The sequence below is a fragment of the Lates calcarifer genome, linkage group LG10, assembly GCF_001640805.2.
Source record: "Lates calcarifer isolate ASB-BC8 linkage group LG10, TLL_Latcal_v3, whole genome shotgun sequence".
NCBI classification, from domain to species: Eukaryota; Metazoa; Chordata; class Actinopteri; family Centropomidae; genus Lates; species Lates calcarifer.
The window spans coordinates 18,679,972-18,692,965 of NC_066842.1; the positions used below are offsets into that span (position 1 = coordinate 18,679,972).

General features: G+C 40.2%; 1 protein-coding gene across 1 annotated transcript; it reads right to left on the minus strand.

The window, feature by feature from the left end:
* Positions 1-561: 561 nt before the first annotated feature.
* Positions 562-4,334, minus strand: etfbkmt (electron transfer flavoprotein subunit beta lysine methyltransferase). The gene is made up of 3 exons (XM_018663785.2): positions 3,988-4,334; positions 2,889-3,019; positions 562-2,054 (listed from the first exon to the last, which is right to left on the minus strand). Exons 1-3 carry the CDS (start codon positions 4,284-4,286, stop codon positions 1,696-1,698), a joined length of 789 nt encoding a protein of 262 aa, XP_018519301.1. The 5' UTR covers positions 4,287-4,334; the 3' UTR covers positions 562-1,695.
* Positions 4,335-12,994: the final 8,660 nt, after the last annotated feature.

Sequence of the window (12,994 nt, forward strand, 5' to 3'; positions counted from 1 at the left end):
TGCAAGAGGGACAAAGGAGAGTTAAAGATGAATATGTTATTATGCAGAGGAAGGCCTCAGGCATTCTAAAGGCTTTGTGTTTTTTTGTTGTGACTATTTTCAGAGAACGTAAATACTATGGAGCAGAAAAGTGACATTTTTTTTTAAATCTGAGCTTTTGCATCAATCACACACGCTGTCAGAGGCTGTTCTGGGTCAAAGGATCCCAGTAGTTGGTCCCCTGCCTCCTCAAATGTGGTGGTCGCATCCCCAACAGGACCTCAAACTGTCCCACAAACATCCTAAAAAATATGTCCGCAACTCACATATCTTCTTTTAAATAACTTCTCAAAGAATCCACTAAAAGATTTGTAGGAGTTGAACTCATAAACACAGATGAACACAACTTTATCCCCCCCCCCACACACACACACACACACACACACACAACTCCTTTACTCTTTGCATGACATGCAAAGGGTCTGGATTCAGAATGCAGGGTGGAGAGTTTCTTCCTGGCATACACACTTTTCATACACTGTCTTCTGCCTTCTATAAAAAAAAAAGAAAATGATAAAAATGAATGGTAGACATCCTTCTTTAATCAGAGGTACACTGCGTTTAACTGAGTCAAACCTCTGTGTGCAGCAGTTTTAGATTAAACCTCAGATACAGATACCTCTAGCCACAGAGTGGGCTGAAGTTGCTCACTATCACATTCAAGTTGCTGGGGTGAATTTCACTGTTCTTCAGCAGAAAGTATTGTAGGATGCAATTCCTTCCATCTTTGATTTGATAATTTGGTGCATGATCTGGTTTTCACTATGCAGACTCACCGGAGTCCGCATTAAACACAAATTATTCTTTAAGCTCTGTTTGGATTTGCTGAAGGGTTCCACTCCTCTATTAAAACCCTGGGCACACGTTCCCAGATTCAGCTCAAATATTGACCTGCCGTCAGCGGACTCGCCTGTTCAGCAGGTGAAGTCTGCTGTTCCTAAATCTAAACTGACCCACGTCAGCTTTGAATCTGCCAATGAGCACATTTGCATAGTAATACTTCTTCTCTTCTGTCTTGCTTCATTGTCATGAATGTCCACAATTTCTGGTTAATTATTTTGTGATGTGAACTGATTTTTACCACAATTAAATTTAAGCAAACTTAAAAGAACACTTCAGGAGGATTCAGTTATTAATTTATAAAGAAAATATTTTAGTTGAATCTTTCCTCACTGTTTGTTGACTTTTGGTTTAAAAAAAGGCCTTTTCTAGATGACAAATGACTTTGTCCACTTCACACTGGCGCAGCCAGAATGTACTTTTCACTGTTTAACATTTATTACATTAAATTGCTGTTCTCCAAACTAACCCCGGCTGTACTAAAAACAGACTGTCTGCCCTTTAAGATTTTATTTCCGAGCTGAAAAACAACATCAATATACTAGGAATTGGTTTTGGTTTTGGAAAGTCATGAAAAAGTAATGACATTATATATTAGAGCTACAGTGGGAACACAGGCGTAATGATTTTCATAAAATACTGAACAGCTGTGGTTTCTGTGAAGATGATTACTCACAGCAGATTTCCCAGTGTGCTGTTTGTTTTGCTCTCTTTAAAGAGGACACTACACTCCCACAGGCGTTAGTTCGACTCACAGATAAGACCACTGCTATGTGTCTCTGAGTCAAAGATCACCAAAAAATACCAAGATGCATTTCAGTTCAGATACAGTTCAGGATGGTAGTGCCAAACACTGCTGCAAGTCAGACCGTAGTTTTCCTCCCTTACAGACTCAGGCAGCTCAAACTGAGCCAGCCGACGCAGGAGCCGCCGGATGCCATGTCCCTCAAACTGGGCTCTCCCCGGATCTCCGATCAGGACTGCGGTGCCGTGAGTTTTGATGCAGAGGTCCAACCAGCTGTGAAGGCTGGTGGCAATGGCCTCATCATAGAACATGTCGCCGAGGAGGATCAGGTCAAAGCCCTCGGGCTCTGAACCAATCATGTTGTTGGTCAGGCAAATGGGTGGCGCCAGGCCGTTCAGCTCACAGTTCATGTGGGTCGCAACGGCTGCAACTGTAACACAAACAGGGATATTTGATAGTTTACACCAACTTATGAAAATAATTATATTATACTGATAAATGACTGAAAATAATTTCTGACTAAATGACCTGCAGAAATCAAATTCTACAAATCTTAGTACATGTGCTAGCAGCCGCTTGTGCTTAACACAGTTCTTTTCATTTGAGACCGAAATATTTAGACTTTGCCTATTAAACAACACCGTACTATGTTCAGTATCCTTAAGTTGTAATGATAACAATATTATTTAACATTTCATCCCACAAATCCTTTATTTTAACGATGCTTGCTGTTCCCCATTAATGTTGTTTGTATCTTTTGACTTTACTTTAGTCTTTATGAGGCTGGATTACCAACCAAGCAAAAGCCCCAGTTTATGCATCACCAAAGCACAATATAACAAAGGTAATTCCTGCATTATGACCTAATCTTGTGGGAACAGGGAGGACACCATTACGTGTCGGATTCAGCTTCACTCCACTGGTCCTCTTTGAGTATTTTTCTGACTCTAGTGGATACTGAAGAGGCAGTTTTTGATAAAGTGTTGGAACAGGACCCAGGTATTCCTCTGGCCCAGTTCTGGGATTCTGTGACCCAACAATAAAGGTACAAATTGTCACAATGTACCATTATAAATGAAGTACTGCAGTGTTTGATAAGAACCAAATGGCTACTTTTGGTCTTTACTAGCAACTTAACCACGCCATACTCAGTACTGAGTGTGTTTACTGTGTATATACAATAAACTGCTTGTGAGTAAAATAAAGAAAATGTCCTGACTAAAAAGTACAAAATGATTCAAAATCTATAAATATTAGGGCATACCACTGTCAATGTCATTAGCGACAACATGAGCAGCACCAGATAGTTTTGCAGCGATGGCTGAAGCTCCGCAGCCGCTCCCCAGATCCAAGACCTTCTTATCTTGACACACTTCGGGGGTGTCCAAGAGAAACCTACAGGGGGTTAACATTAAATGAGGATTAGCAGCAAAATGTTGTGGGAAGACAGCTGAAATCAAGACATCATGATACAGACCTATACAGGGAAAAAGTAATTCTAGCATACACTGATCAGCCACAACATTAAAACCACTTGTGCCAACTGCTCTGAACCATCAAGGCCTGGAAATGGCACTCTGAAGGTGTCCTGTGATGTCTGGCACTGGGATATTGGCAGTGGATCCCTTTGGTCCTGTGGGTTGCAGGATGGGCCCTCCAACATCTGGCTTGTTCCGGTGCATCCCACATACGTTCAATCAGATTTGGATCTGGGGATTTGGAGGCCAGGTCAACACCTTGGGCTCTTTGTCATGTTCCTTGAGCCATTTCCAAGCAGTTTCTGTGGTGTGGTGGGAGCATTGTCCTGCGAGGGGAGGCCCCTGCTGTTGCGGAGTGCGTTTGCCAACAACAATGTTAAATTGGGTGGCATGTATCAAAGTAACATCCAGATGAATATAAGGCCCCAAGGTTTCCCAGCAGATTTTCACATTCACTTCACCTGTCAGTGGTTTTAATGTTGTGGCTGATGGGTGTATACTGTATCGCTTTGTGTGAGAAGGGGAGCAGTTGTTTGCATGCCAACAGACCTAGAACAGCAGGGGGATATACCCAGTGTGTTGATCATGGTAACTGAAGTTGAGCATGATGAGTGTGTAACAGAAATGAAGTAGGTAGGACCACATTTAATAAAAAGATGAGCAGACCAGTTGGAAAATCAGTCTGATCTGGAACAGGTTTGGGTTTATGTCTGGCTTGAAAGAATAAACTCTACTGCATTAAACTTGGACCATCTCCAGTGCTTTCCTGAGCATACTTCTGACTCCATGTATTTTTGAGTGACCTAGTGTCACACCTGCGCCCAGACCTGTTCTTTATATATTCGACTAAAGACACACAAAAACAATGTCAGCAGTTCATCTTACCTCGACAGTGCCTGTCCTCCGGGCCAGTATATGGCCCAGTAGGGATCATCGAAAGGCCACAGCTCTGGTCTTTCTCTCCAAAATCTGCAGTTTGGGGTGAAGAGTCGCAGTTTGATCTCAGGAGTCAGACTCTGCTCTCCGGCTGTCTCTGTGTTCTCTGTAATAAAACTCCTGATGTACTCGTCAGACTGACCGCTGCTTAAGAAGCTGCGGTGTCTATTCGTCTGCTTAAATCTTCCGAAAAATTGTCCAACACAACGAGAATATTTTGTGGGCGTTAAAAGTCCGAGCATGATCATTAAAACTTTTCCACACGAACGCAAAACAAGTGTCGGACAAATGTTACGTTGACCTCCTGAAACGGAGACACACAATCTACGTTCCGCTCAGAAAGGTTCCTACTGAGTCTGAGCATAATTTTAATCAAGTGACTATTTTCTGATTTTATGAAACCACCAATGATTGAATCACAGATCCTATGTATACATTTGTGTGATACAGAGAGTAAAATAAGATTTGAATATTCCGTGAAAATCGGGCTGTTAAATGCATTTTCCTCCAGCTATTCTTATTGGATTTTAGTATTACACACAACTTATAGCTAAAGAAGGCACAGTGTAGCCATATTAATGTAATGATTATAATAATAATTATAATTGTAGCTTAAAGTTGATTTGATATAATTCTGTCATTAGTGACCTACATAACCGTAACATTTTGTCCAACTATTCACACAAAAAAAAAAAAGAAAAGAAAAAAGAAAACAGAAGACATAGGGTTCAATTCAACATGCTGGACATTTTTGCCAGCAAAGACAAAAAGTATTAAAAAAAAAAAAAACTCTCAGTAGCAATGTGAAAATGTCACTGTGTGTGTGAGGAGATTGTTCACAGTGTCATAGTCATACATACTGTTTATCCAGTGGCAGTGGGGACTGGAGCCTGAGGCTGTAATTACGGGACCCCTTATGTTCTCATCATGTGTAAAGATATTACTTTTTGATGGAGGAGGTGGAGGAGTCTTAATGGATAATTTTCCTTCTGTCATTGAAGTTACTCAGAGCTGACCTCTGTAGTCTGAACACACCCACAGATCTGCTCTGGAACTGTGTTTTTACAGATGGCTGATGTCCATCAGGGCCATCTGTGTCACACATGATTTGCTCGTTCCACAGGCCTGGAATTTAACACTTCAAAAGCTATTTAAAGTTTGAGGCTGCTGAGACAGAGAGTTGAGGACATAACGGTCATGATTTAGGCTACATAACTGCTCCCTGCAACACACCTGGCAGAGGTTAGGGCATGAGGAAATGTGTGGCTCTTTCAGACAAGGACTTACACACATTATTTTCCAGCACTATTAAGCTGAATAAGACAAGATACAAGACAGTGAATTAAAAATGAAATAAATCTGTGCGCATCGATGTGGTATATGTGCAAAAAGACTCACTTTAGCCAATACATTCAGTCTCTTTCTACATCTCCCCCATCAGACACTACAGACTATTGCTGTGATTGAGAGTTTTTCTAAGGCTGAGGTTAAATCCTGACAGACGATGCTCCACATGGCTCTCTGCGTCACACATCTTCCCTCTCAGACAAATTCACAGCTGACATCATTTAATATCAGAATCAAGTCATCTGGCTTTTTGGCCACAGTTTTGAACATTAAGGTTTGGGGTTATACAAATGGATATGAGTTTTCATGTCTTTCCAAACAAATGATCTTCCCCTTCCTCTTCCTCCGTCACACCAGTTGGCATTCCCTCTGTAAATAAAGACACCGTTCTTATTTGACAGATTTCCTCCCTCCCCCAACATTCTCCAAACTCCAATAAATTTCCAATAAACATTTTTTCCCTTACAGAAGAAACTGAAGTAATTTAGTGCAGTGCTTCTCAAAATATTGCCAGGGACCTGCAGGAGTCCTTCAAGGATTCCATGAAGCAAAGAGAAGATCTGAGAAATGGTTTTGTTTTACTTCTTTGAATTTTGCAGAATAATTCTCAGCAGTATAAATCTTTTGTAAAAAGGTTTCAGAGGTTTAATGTAACTGTAATTTGGGTGGTCAAAGTGGACCAACCAGTGATCAAACAAGTGCTGCAGCTCCCCCTGTTGTTCAGTCTGGTTACTTTGAATGAATGAAGAATTGCTCTCTGATGTTTCATTCAAACGAGATCAATGTGTGAGTGTGTTTGTGAGAGAGAATGTGTGTGCGTGGGGCTGGTAGAGTAAAGTCATGCTCTTAAAAGACCTCCTTAAAAATGTGCTAAGCACTCCTATCACACTGTTGTGGCACTCCTCTGAGTTTAATAAAACACAGTTCTCTTCCAGCTTGTATTCAGCAGATTTTTTTTGCCGCTCAACATGTGAAGCCTCTAACAACAGTCTGATGGCAGGCGAAGTGAGAGACCAGCTTAACAAACCTTCCAGATTTGTCAGACGGTGGAGAGTAAAAATACAGATTTTCTCTTTTGACTTTTGCCAACAGTGTCTGTTCTAGATTTACAAATAAAGCCACTGAAATGAAAGACTATTTGCATCCACAACACTGGAGAAACTGGGGGAAAGTATTCAGATTATTGACTTAAATGTAGGTAAAACTGAAATATCAAAAATAAAGTATATAATATATAATAACTGTCGAAACTGTAAAAATAACTGTAAAAAATACTGTCTTACACATACAAGTCCTGCATTGAAAATGTTATGTATATGCAGAAACATGACCCCAGTTATACATTATATTATTAGATTATTTATGCTGATTTATGCTGCATTAATGTGTAAGTAGAAATCTATTGGTGTAGTTAGTTGATGGTGGGATCATTTTAACCATACTCTGTGTAATCTATACCACTGCATCATATCTTATTAGAAAATACATCAAGTGGAGTGCACCTCAGATTTGTACTTAAATACAGGACTACACTCCTACACTCCTGCTGGCTTTCTCAAACTAAATTGTTTTAGACTAATTCACATCCAAATTCTAAGTAAACCTCCCTTACATGTATGTTAATATTCTTTGTGGTTAATTTAAGTTGATATGGTTTGACAAAGCAGGTCTGTAACAAAGCTGTTTCCTTCAGGCTGCAGTATGAATCACGACAAAGCCTGAAAACTGGATGCCTGCCTCAGAGTTCTGCTCTTTTCCGACCATTATATTATGGAAATCTAATCAATCAGCCGCCACTGCATATGTTTCCTCAGAGTCACCAGGCAGTTTGCAATCTGCACGTGTGGACTCTAAGCACACAACACTGGTTTCTATTGAGAAAGATGAGTCTACAGCTGTCCTATCACACCCTCACTTCACCACTAGAGGATATTCTTTGTCATGTAACCTCAAGCAACACCAGAGGGCTGAATGCATCAAACATACAGCCTGCACTCCTGCTTTCATACAATGTAATGTATAGATGAAAAGAATCAAGGTTTGTATTCCACATATGCAATCTCAGGGTCATCATTAACCATATGGAAGGACTACAGCACTAACAACAGTTCACTAAAAATACTGGTATATATTTTCTAATGCTACCTACAAAGGTAAATTCACAGTCTTCAAATCCAACATTTAAACATGTATCACTTAATTTCACTGCACTCTAATATCCCAATAATTTCCTATGAAGTTTCTATTAAAGAACTTCTGGGACCAATTAAAGGTAAAATAGAAACAAAACTCTGAGACAGTCATTAGTTATAGACAGAAAATAAATGCTTATTTTAAACTTAAGTTAATTCAGTCCATTTTCCTTCATCATTGGAAACTTAATTCTCCATACACTGTATGTTGAATATTTACCTGAGAACACATTTCCTTTTTTTTTGGTACTTTCAGCTGACCTGCTCTGAACTGACTGAAATTATGCCAGCAATAAACTGGAAATAATTCACTGGAAGTTTATCTATTTTCCTTATAACCAGAAATTTTTTTGTAAATTTACAGGTAAGGTAAGTTCTTTTCTGAGAGATTACAGGAAAAAATCGGGGACCTGAAATAGTGTCTCCATAGTCAAATGAGTCATACAAGAGGATCTCATTTTCATCTCAGTGTGCACAGTTCAGAGATCGGATGATAGCAGGGCTGTAGCCAGGATTCAGAGATACTGAGGTCAATGAGTCAGTCCCCGACTCCCCAACCCTCAAATCCAGGAATACCACTGTGTATTATGCTATGATACAGGATCATTTATTAACACATTTTAATTTATGCATACACCCCTTATGAAGTCATCTTATACCCACAAAACATGCTTTTCCCACATGGTTTGAAAAAAGCAGCTTCAGTTGGTCTCTGAACATGTTTGGCTCCATCGACAAATATTCACAGCAGGACGCCAGCAGAGACACTTGCCAGGAAATTCAGAAAGCATCATTTATTTAGAGAGCTTACTCTTTGATTAATACAGATCAGAACAGTGAGCCGTACTGAATTGATTTTCCTCCTTTTAATTATTACTGCATGTGATGAGGGGAACAGTTAAATTATCAAACTATATGCTTGAGTCGGAGCTTGCAATCACAGGCGACGCTACAGGGCCGATCATGTTAACAGAACGATATGCTTCAAGGGAACTGATAGAAAAAAACATTCACACAATGGTATCTCTTAGCTATTCTTGTATTACAAACAAGTCATTTCTACAGTTATGCAAATACCCCAATTAATATGCTTCTGAGAACTAAAGCTTTGTACAAGAGTGAGCTCAGTAATATCCTCTGAAGAATGAGTGGTACTTCTGTTTTCATATAAGGGAGAACAAAGGTGTGTGGGGGGTGAGTGGGATGGCGGGGGGAGGGAGTGGACTCTCAGTGCATGTATCTCTCGCTCATGGTTCTGTTGACAAAGAATTACAGAAACAAGAGACAATTACTGTGGACGTTTGGACTTTTTTTTTTTTTCTTTCCTTTTTTTTTTTTATCTTGAAATGACTTTTACCATTTGCTGAGTGAAATTAAACAATTTGCTGAAACTGTGAAAATGTCTTATGCCTCGCTGGACTGAAATGTCAACTTAGATGGCTGGGGAAACACATTTATAAATGAGAGATGGTGTCCATCTGTGGTGAAGTATGTGTGTGGATGAGCTGTCACATCTGCTATGAGGTGCAAACTACTCTTTATGCAGTATATGGGTATTTACATGCATGTTATTGCGGTGCATAGGCTAAGTGACATATGGTGAAATAGGCCCACAGTCTGCTCCAAACAGTAAACACACACACACACACACACACACACACACACACACATATATATATATATATATATATATATATATATATAGGGCATCCATACACACGTTTAGCTGCACTGTAAAATGTAACGTGTTCTTTCAACTTAAAGATATGACTGAAAAGGCTGGCCTAAAATGTTAGGTCAAATCAAATCATTGGTTGATTGCTGCTTGGGTTGTTGTTTGAAATGGAAAATCTAGTTCAGCTGAATTGAAATTTAATGTGTTTAATGTGTTGTCTTGCTTATTTAACTTAAACTTCACAATTCCATTTCAAAGAAACTAACGCAGTCCAATGTGTGAAGTTAGTCTTGGTTAATCTTCTCAGTTTGAAGAGTCAGATCTTTCTGTTAAATGAAGGAAACCTGAGGCTCCTGTCGCAGCCACTTTGTGTCAGTAAAAACACGCTATATGCGACGCTGCTACCCATGACTTTGTTTAATTCTGAGTGTACGGAGGTCAGGAGTTAATTTAGTTAATTTAGTACTATCCCTGATTAGCACTGCATTTGCTGTTATGAAACGAGAGAACTGCTGTCTCAGATTTATGCATTGCACTCAGTTCCTTCACTGTCTTGATTTAGTTCCCTTTTCTTTTAAAAAAAAGGCAAGAAACTTGTTGAGGTCAGGAGGTGACAATGGATGCATATTCACTGATAAACCTTGCATGAACTTTTGCACCGAGTACAACCTTTGTTAGAAACTGTCTTTGCAGAGCAGAGTGTGGTTTGCCAGCAAGAACTGGTTAAGGGATAGAGAAGCAAAAGGGAGGAACTGCTCACTTTTTTTTCAAACCACAGAGTTCCACCTGCTTCTGCTTGGAGTTGAGATATGATGGATGAATATCAAACATGGATTGGTTTGGTTTGGGGTCAGACCTCTAGGGTGTAAGAGCTCTGTCCCTGCTCTCATCCTTGCACCTTTGCAAATAAAATACACAGACAAATTTGTTGTCATCAGTTCATTTATTCACTGAAGGAAAATTACAAATATCCTTTACAACAACCGTGACTTATTTTCATATGTATTAATAATACAGCAAGTTTCCATCTATCATGCTTTCCTCATACTTCAAAAAAGAAAGGTGCTACTTATATGCCAGTTTCTTTAAAAACATTATTTAATGAGTTGAATGAACTCTTAGCAGTTCATTCATTCAGCTCATCATTACAAGTCAAAAGATTTCTGGTTAGAAAAGCTCATGTTTATAAGTTCTGAAGTGGTCTGAAAAGTAAAACTAGAAATTTTTATGTTGAGTTGACTAAAATTAATAAAAGTTGTATATTTATATTAAGTTAATGGGAAAAGATCAGTTGATCCCACTGAATTCCTGTATGATGCCTTGCAGTGTACATGTGTGCCTGTGTGTTTGTTTGTACTTACGTCAGTGCGGCTGCATATGCATTAACTAGACTGTAAGTGACAGGCAGATCACAGCATTAGGCATTATAATGCACAGGATGTAAATCTCATTAAATCAGGTCACACATGTGCTGATTGACAACTGAGCTGCTTCCAAACAGGAACACAGTCCCTGGCAGACAGACAATAGTCCCTCTCATCCATGGCCTTGTCTATAGAAAAAAATACAAAGCCCAGCTAGAGGAAAGTGTCACTGATAAAACCTATTATCTGTTTAATTAGCTTTCTTTGTACTAGCAAAGAAATTAGCTGCTCTTCATGTCTAAGGTTTTGTAGATTATCACCAAATCATCACTTAAACATTTTCTTTACAGACGTGCAGTTTGTCATGTTTTTGATTCAGAGCTTTGGGCTGACTTGAAACCATTTACAGATGGTGGCGAGACGTTGTTTAAGTCCTCGGATGGAGGCAGGGTCCCAGTGGAGCAGTGTGTGTGTGTGTGTGTGTGTGTGTGTGATGTAGGCTTTGTAATGCCAGCAACAGCGACACACACGCTTGCAGGGAAAAAGGGAGAAATGAGACCAAACGGACACGGTCAGGCTGGAGAAAGAAGGGTAGTGGAAGTCATAGACACACACACACACACACACACACACACAGAAAGAAAGATGAGGAGTGTGTCGTTAGCGCTCACCTGTGATATGAAAACCCACCTCTGTTAGAAAGTTTCTGGCACAATACAACAGAACCGAAGCTGCTACTCCCCTGAGAGTTACACTCATAAAACTGTCACCACAAAACAGAACAAAATAGGCCGTTTTCCCCTGAAAAGACTTGTGTTTCAAAGCCAGTTATACGATGTGAAGTAGGAGCACCAGGGCTCAACACTTACAGAAGGAAGGGGGGGGGGGGCAGAGCCATCTCTCTAAATACTCCCCATGTCAACCACTTTGAATCACCAGCAGGCGGCCACGTTTAACGTCCCGGGAGAGCGCTTGGAGAGCGGGTCACCGCTCGGTGCGCCGCTTGATCCGAAAGGATTGTTTGTTCTGAAAGAGAAAATAGATGGAGCACGGTGGGGAAGATTCTCAGGTAGTTCAAGGTTAAAGCAGAGCTGTCGGCGCGGCCGCTCTCGTGCAGGCGACACGCGGAGACGTGTGGCTACCGAGCGCGCGTGCTTCTGTTGTGTTGTGACAATCAGTGTGAGCTGCTGAGAAAGTTGGGCGAGTGTTCACATCGTAGTTAGACGCTCATGTGGGAAATTCCTTCCAGTCATTTTGCTTTGATTTTAATAAGCCCCAGGAGGAGGTGACGCTTCCCAATGATACCCTTAAATACACCATTAATACACACGGGCCTTTATTTAGGTTTTAGACACAAACTGAAAATAAGTTCCAGTCCCTCTGAGATGATAAAGGACCGTAACCACCATGTAACTGTAACAAAGGAGCTATTCATTGAAAAAAAGGCTCATGGCTGGCTCCCTGCCTCTGCAGCAAGGCAATGTGTTTTATCTCCATCTCCGTGGTACATGCTGAAACCCACATGCTGTGGAGATGCTGGCAGGGGATGATGTTTGCTTTACTTCAGTGGGAACTCTTCGCTTATTACTTCCAGCATGCTGTGACTCAAGAACTGTTTTAAAGATCATCTTTTACCAGGAAGCTTAGTGAGCAGGAGTGGGGAAAGAAGCTGCACACACCAAACACAAACTACACAATCAGTTACAAGGATCTCCATTTCTTTCACAGGATGGTGTTGACCTTTGATCTTTCTTCCGTAGCTGGTAAATGAAGTTATCACTGGAATGCTTTCAACTGCTTTACCATCTGTACACATACACCTCGATGTAGGTGTCCCTTTGCCATGAATGAACCGTGAATTGTGTCCATGATATTTGGCTCTGAATCTTTTTCTACATGTGTCAGTACCTCATCAGTTATTATTTTCTTTGCTGCCCAGACAGAGTGAAATCATTTATAAGTGACACGTTTATAAAATTACACCAAATCTGTCGCTATTGAGTGACGAGTCAGGTCCCCACTAATTTGTACATTAACCACAAAGTAAAGATTAATTTACATTTGGGGCTTACTTGTTTTTTTGACAAAGTAGCACTCTGGATTAATTTCAGTGTGATGTGGAAGAAGAGCACAAAACATGCAGTCAATAGATCTTTGTAACCAGCAGTGACATATACACACATATACATACATATGAGATGTAAATACATTTAAACCTGCATGAACTGATATTCAGCCCCAGGGACAGTGGAAAGCGTGTTAGCATGCAGTTGCTCATTTACACAACATTAGAATTTATTCAAAGTCCTGTTTGTGTCAACCTGACAAATATAAGTCCAATTCACCCTCCCTTTATTTCTTTTTTGCTCATCCCCAAC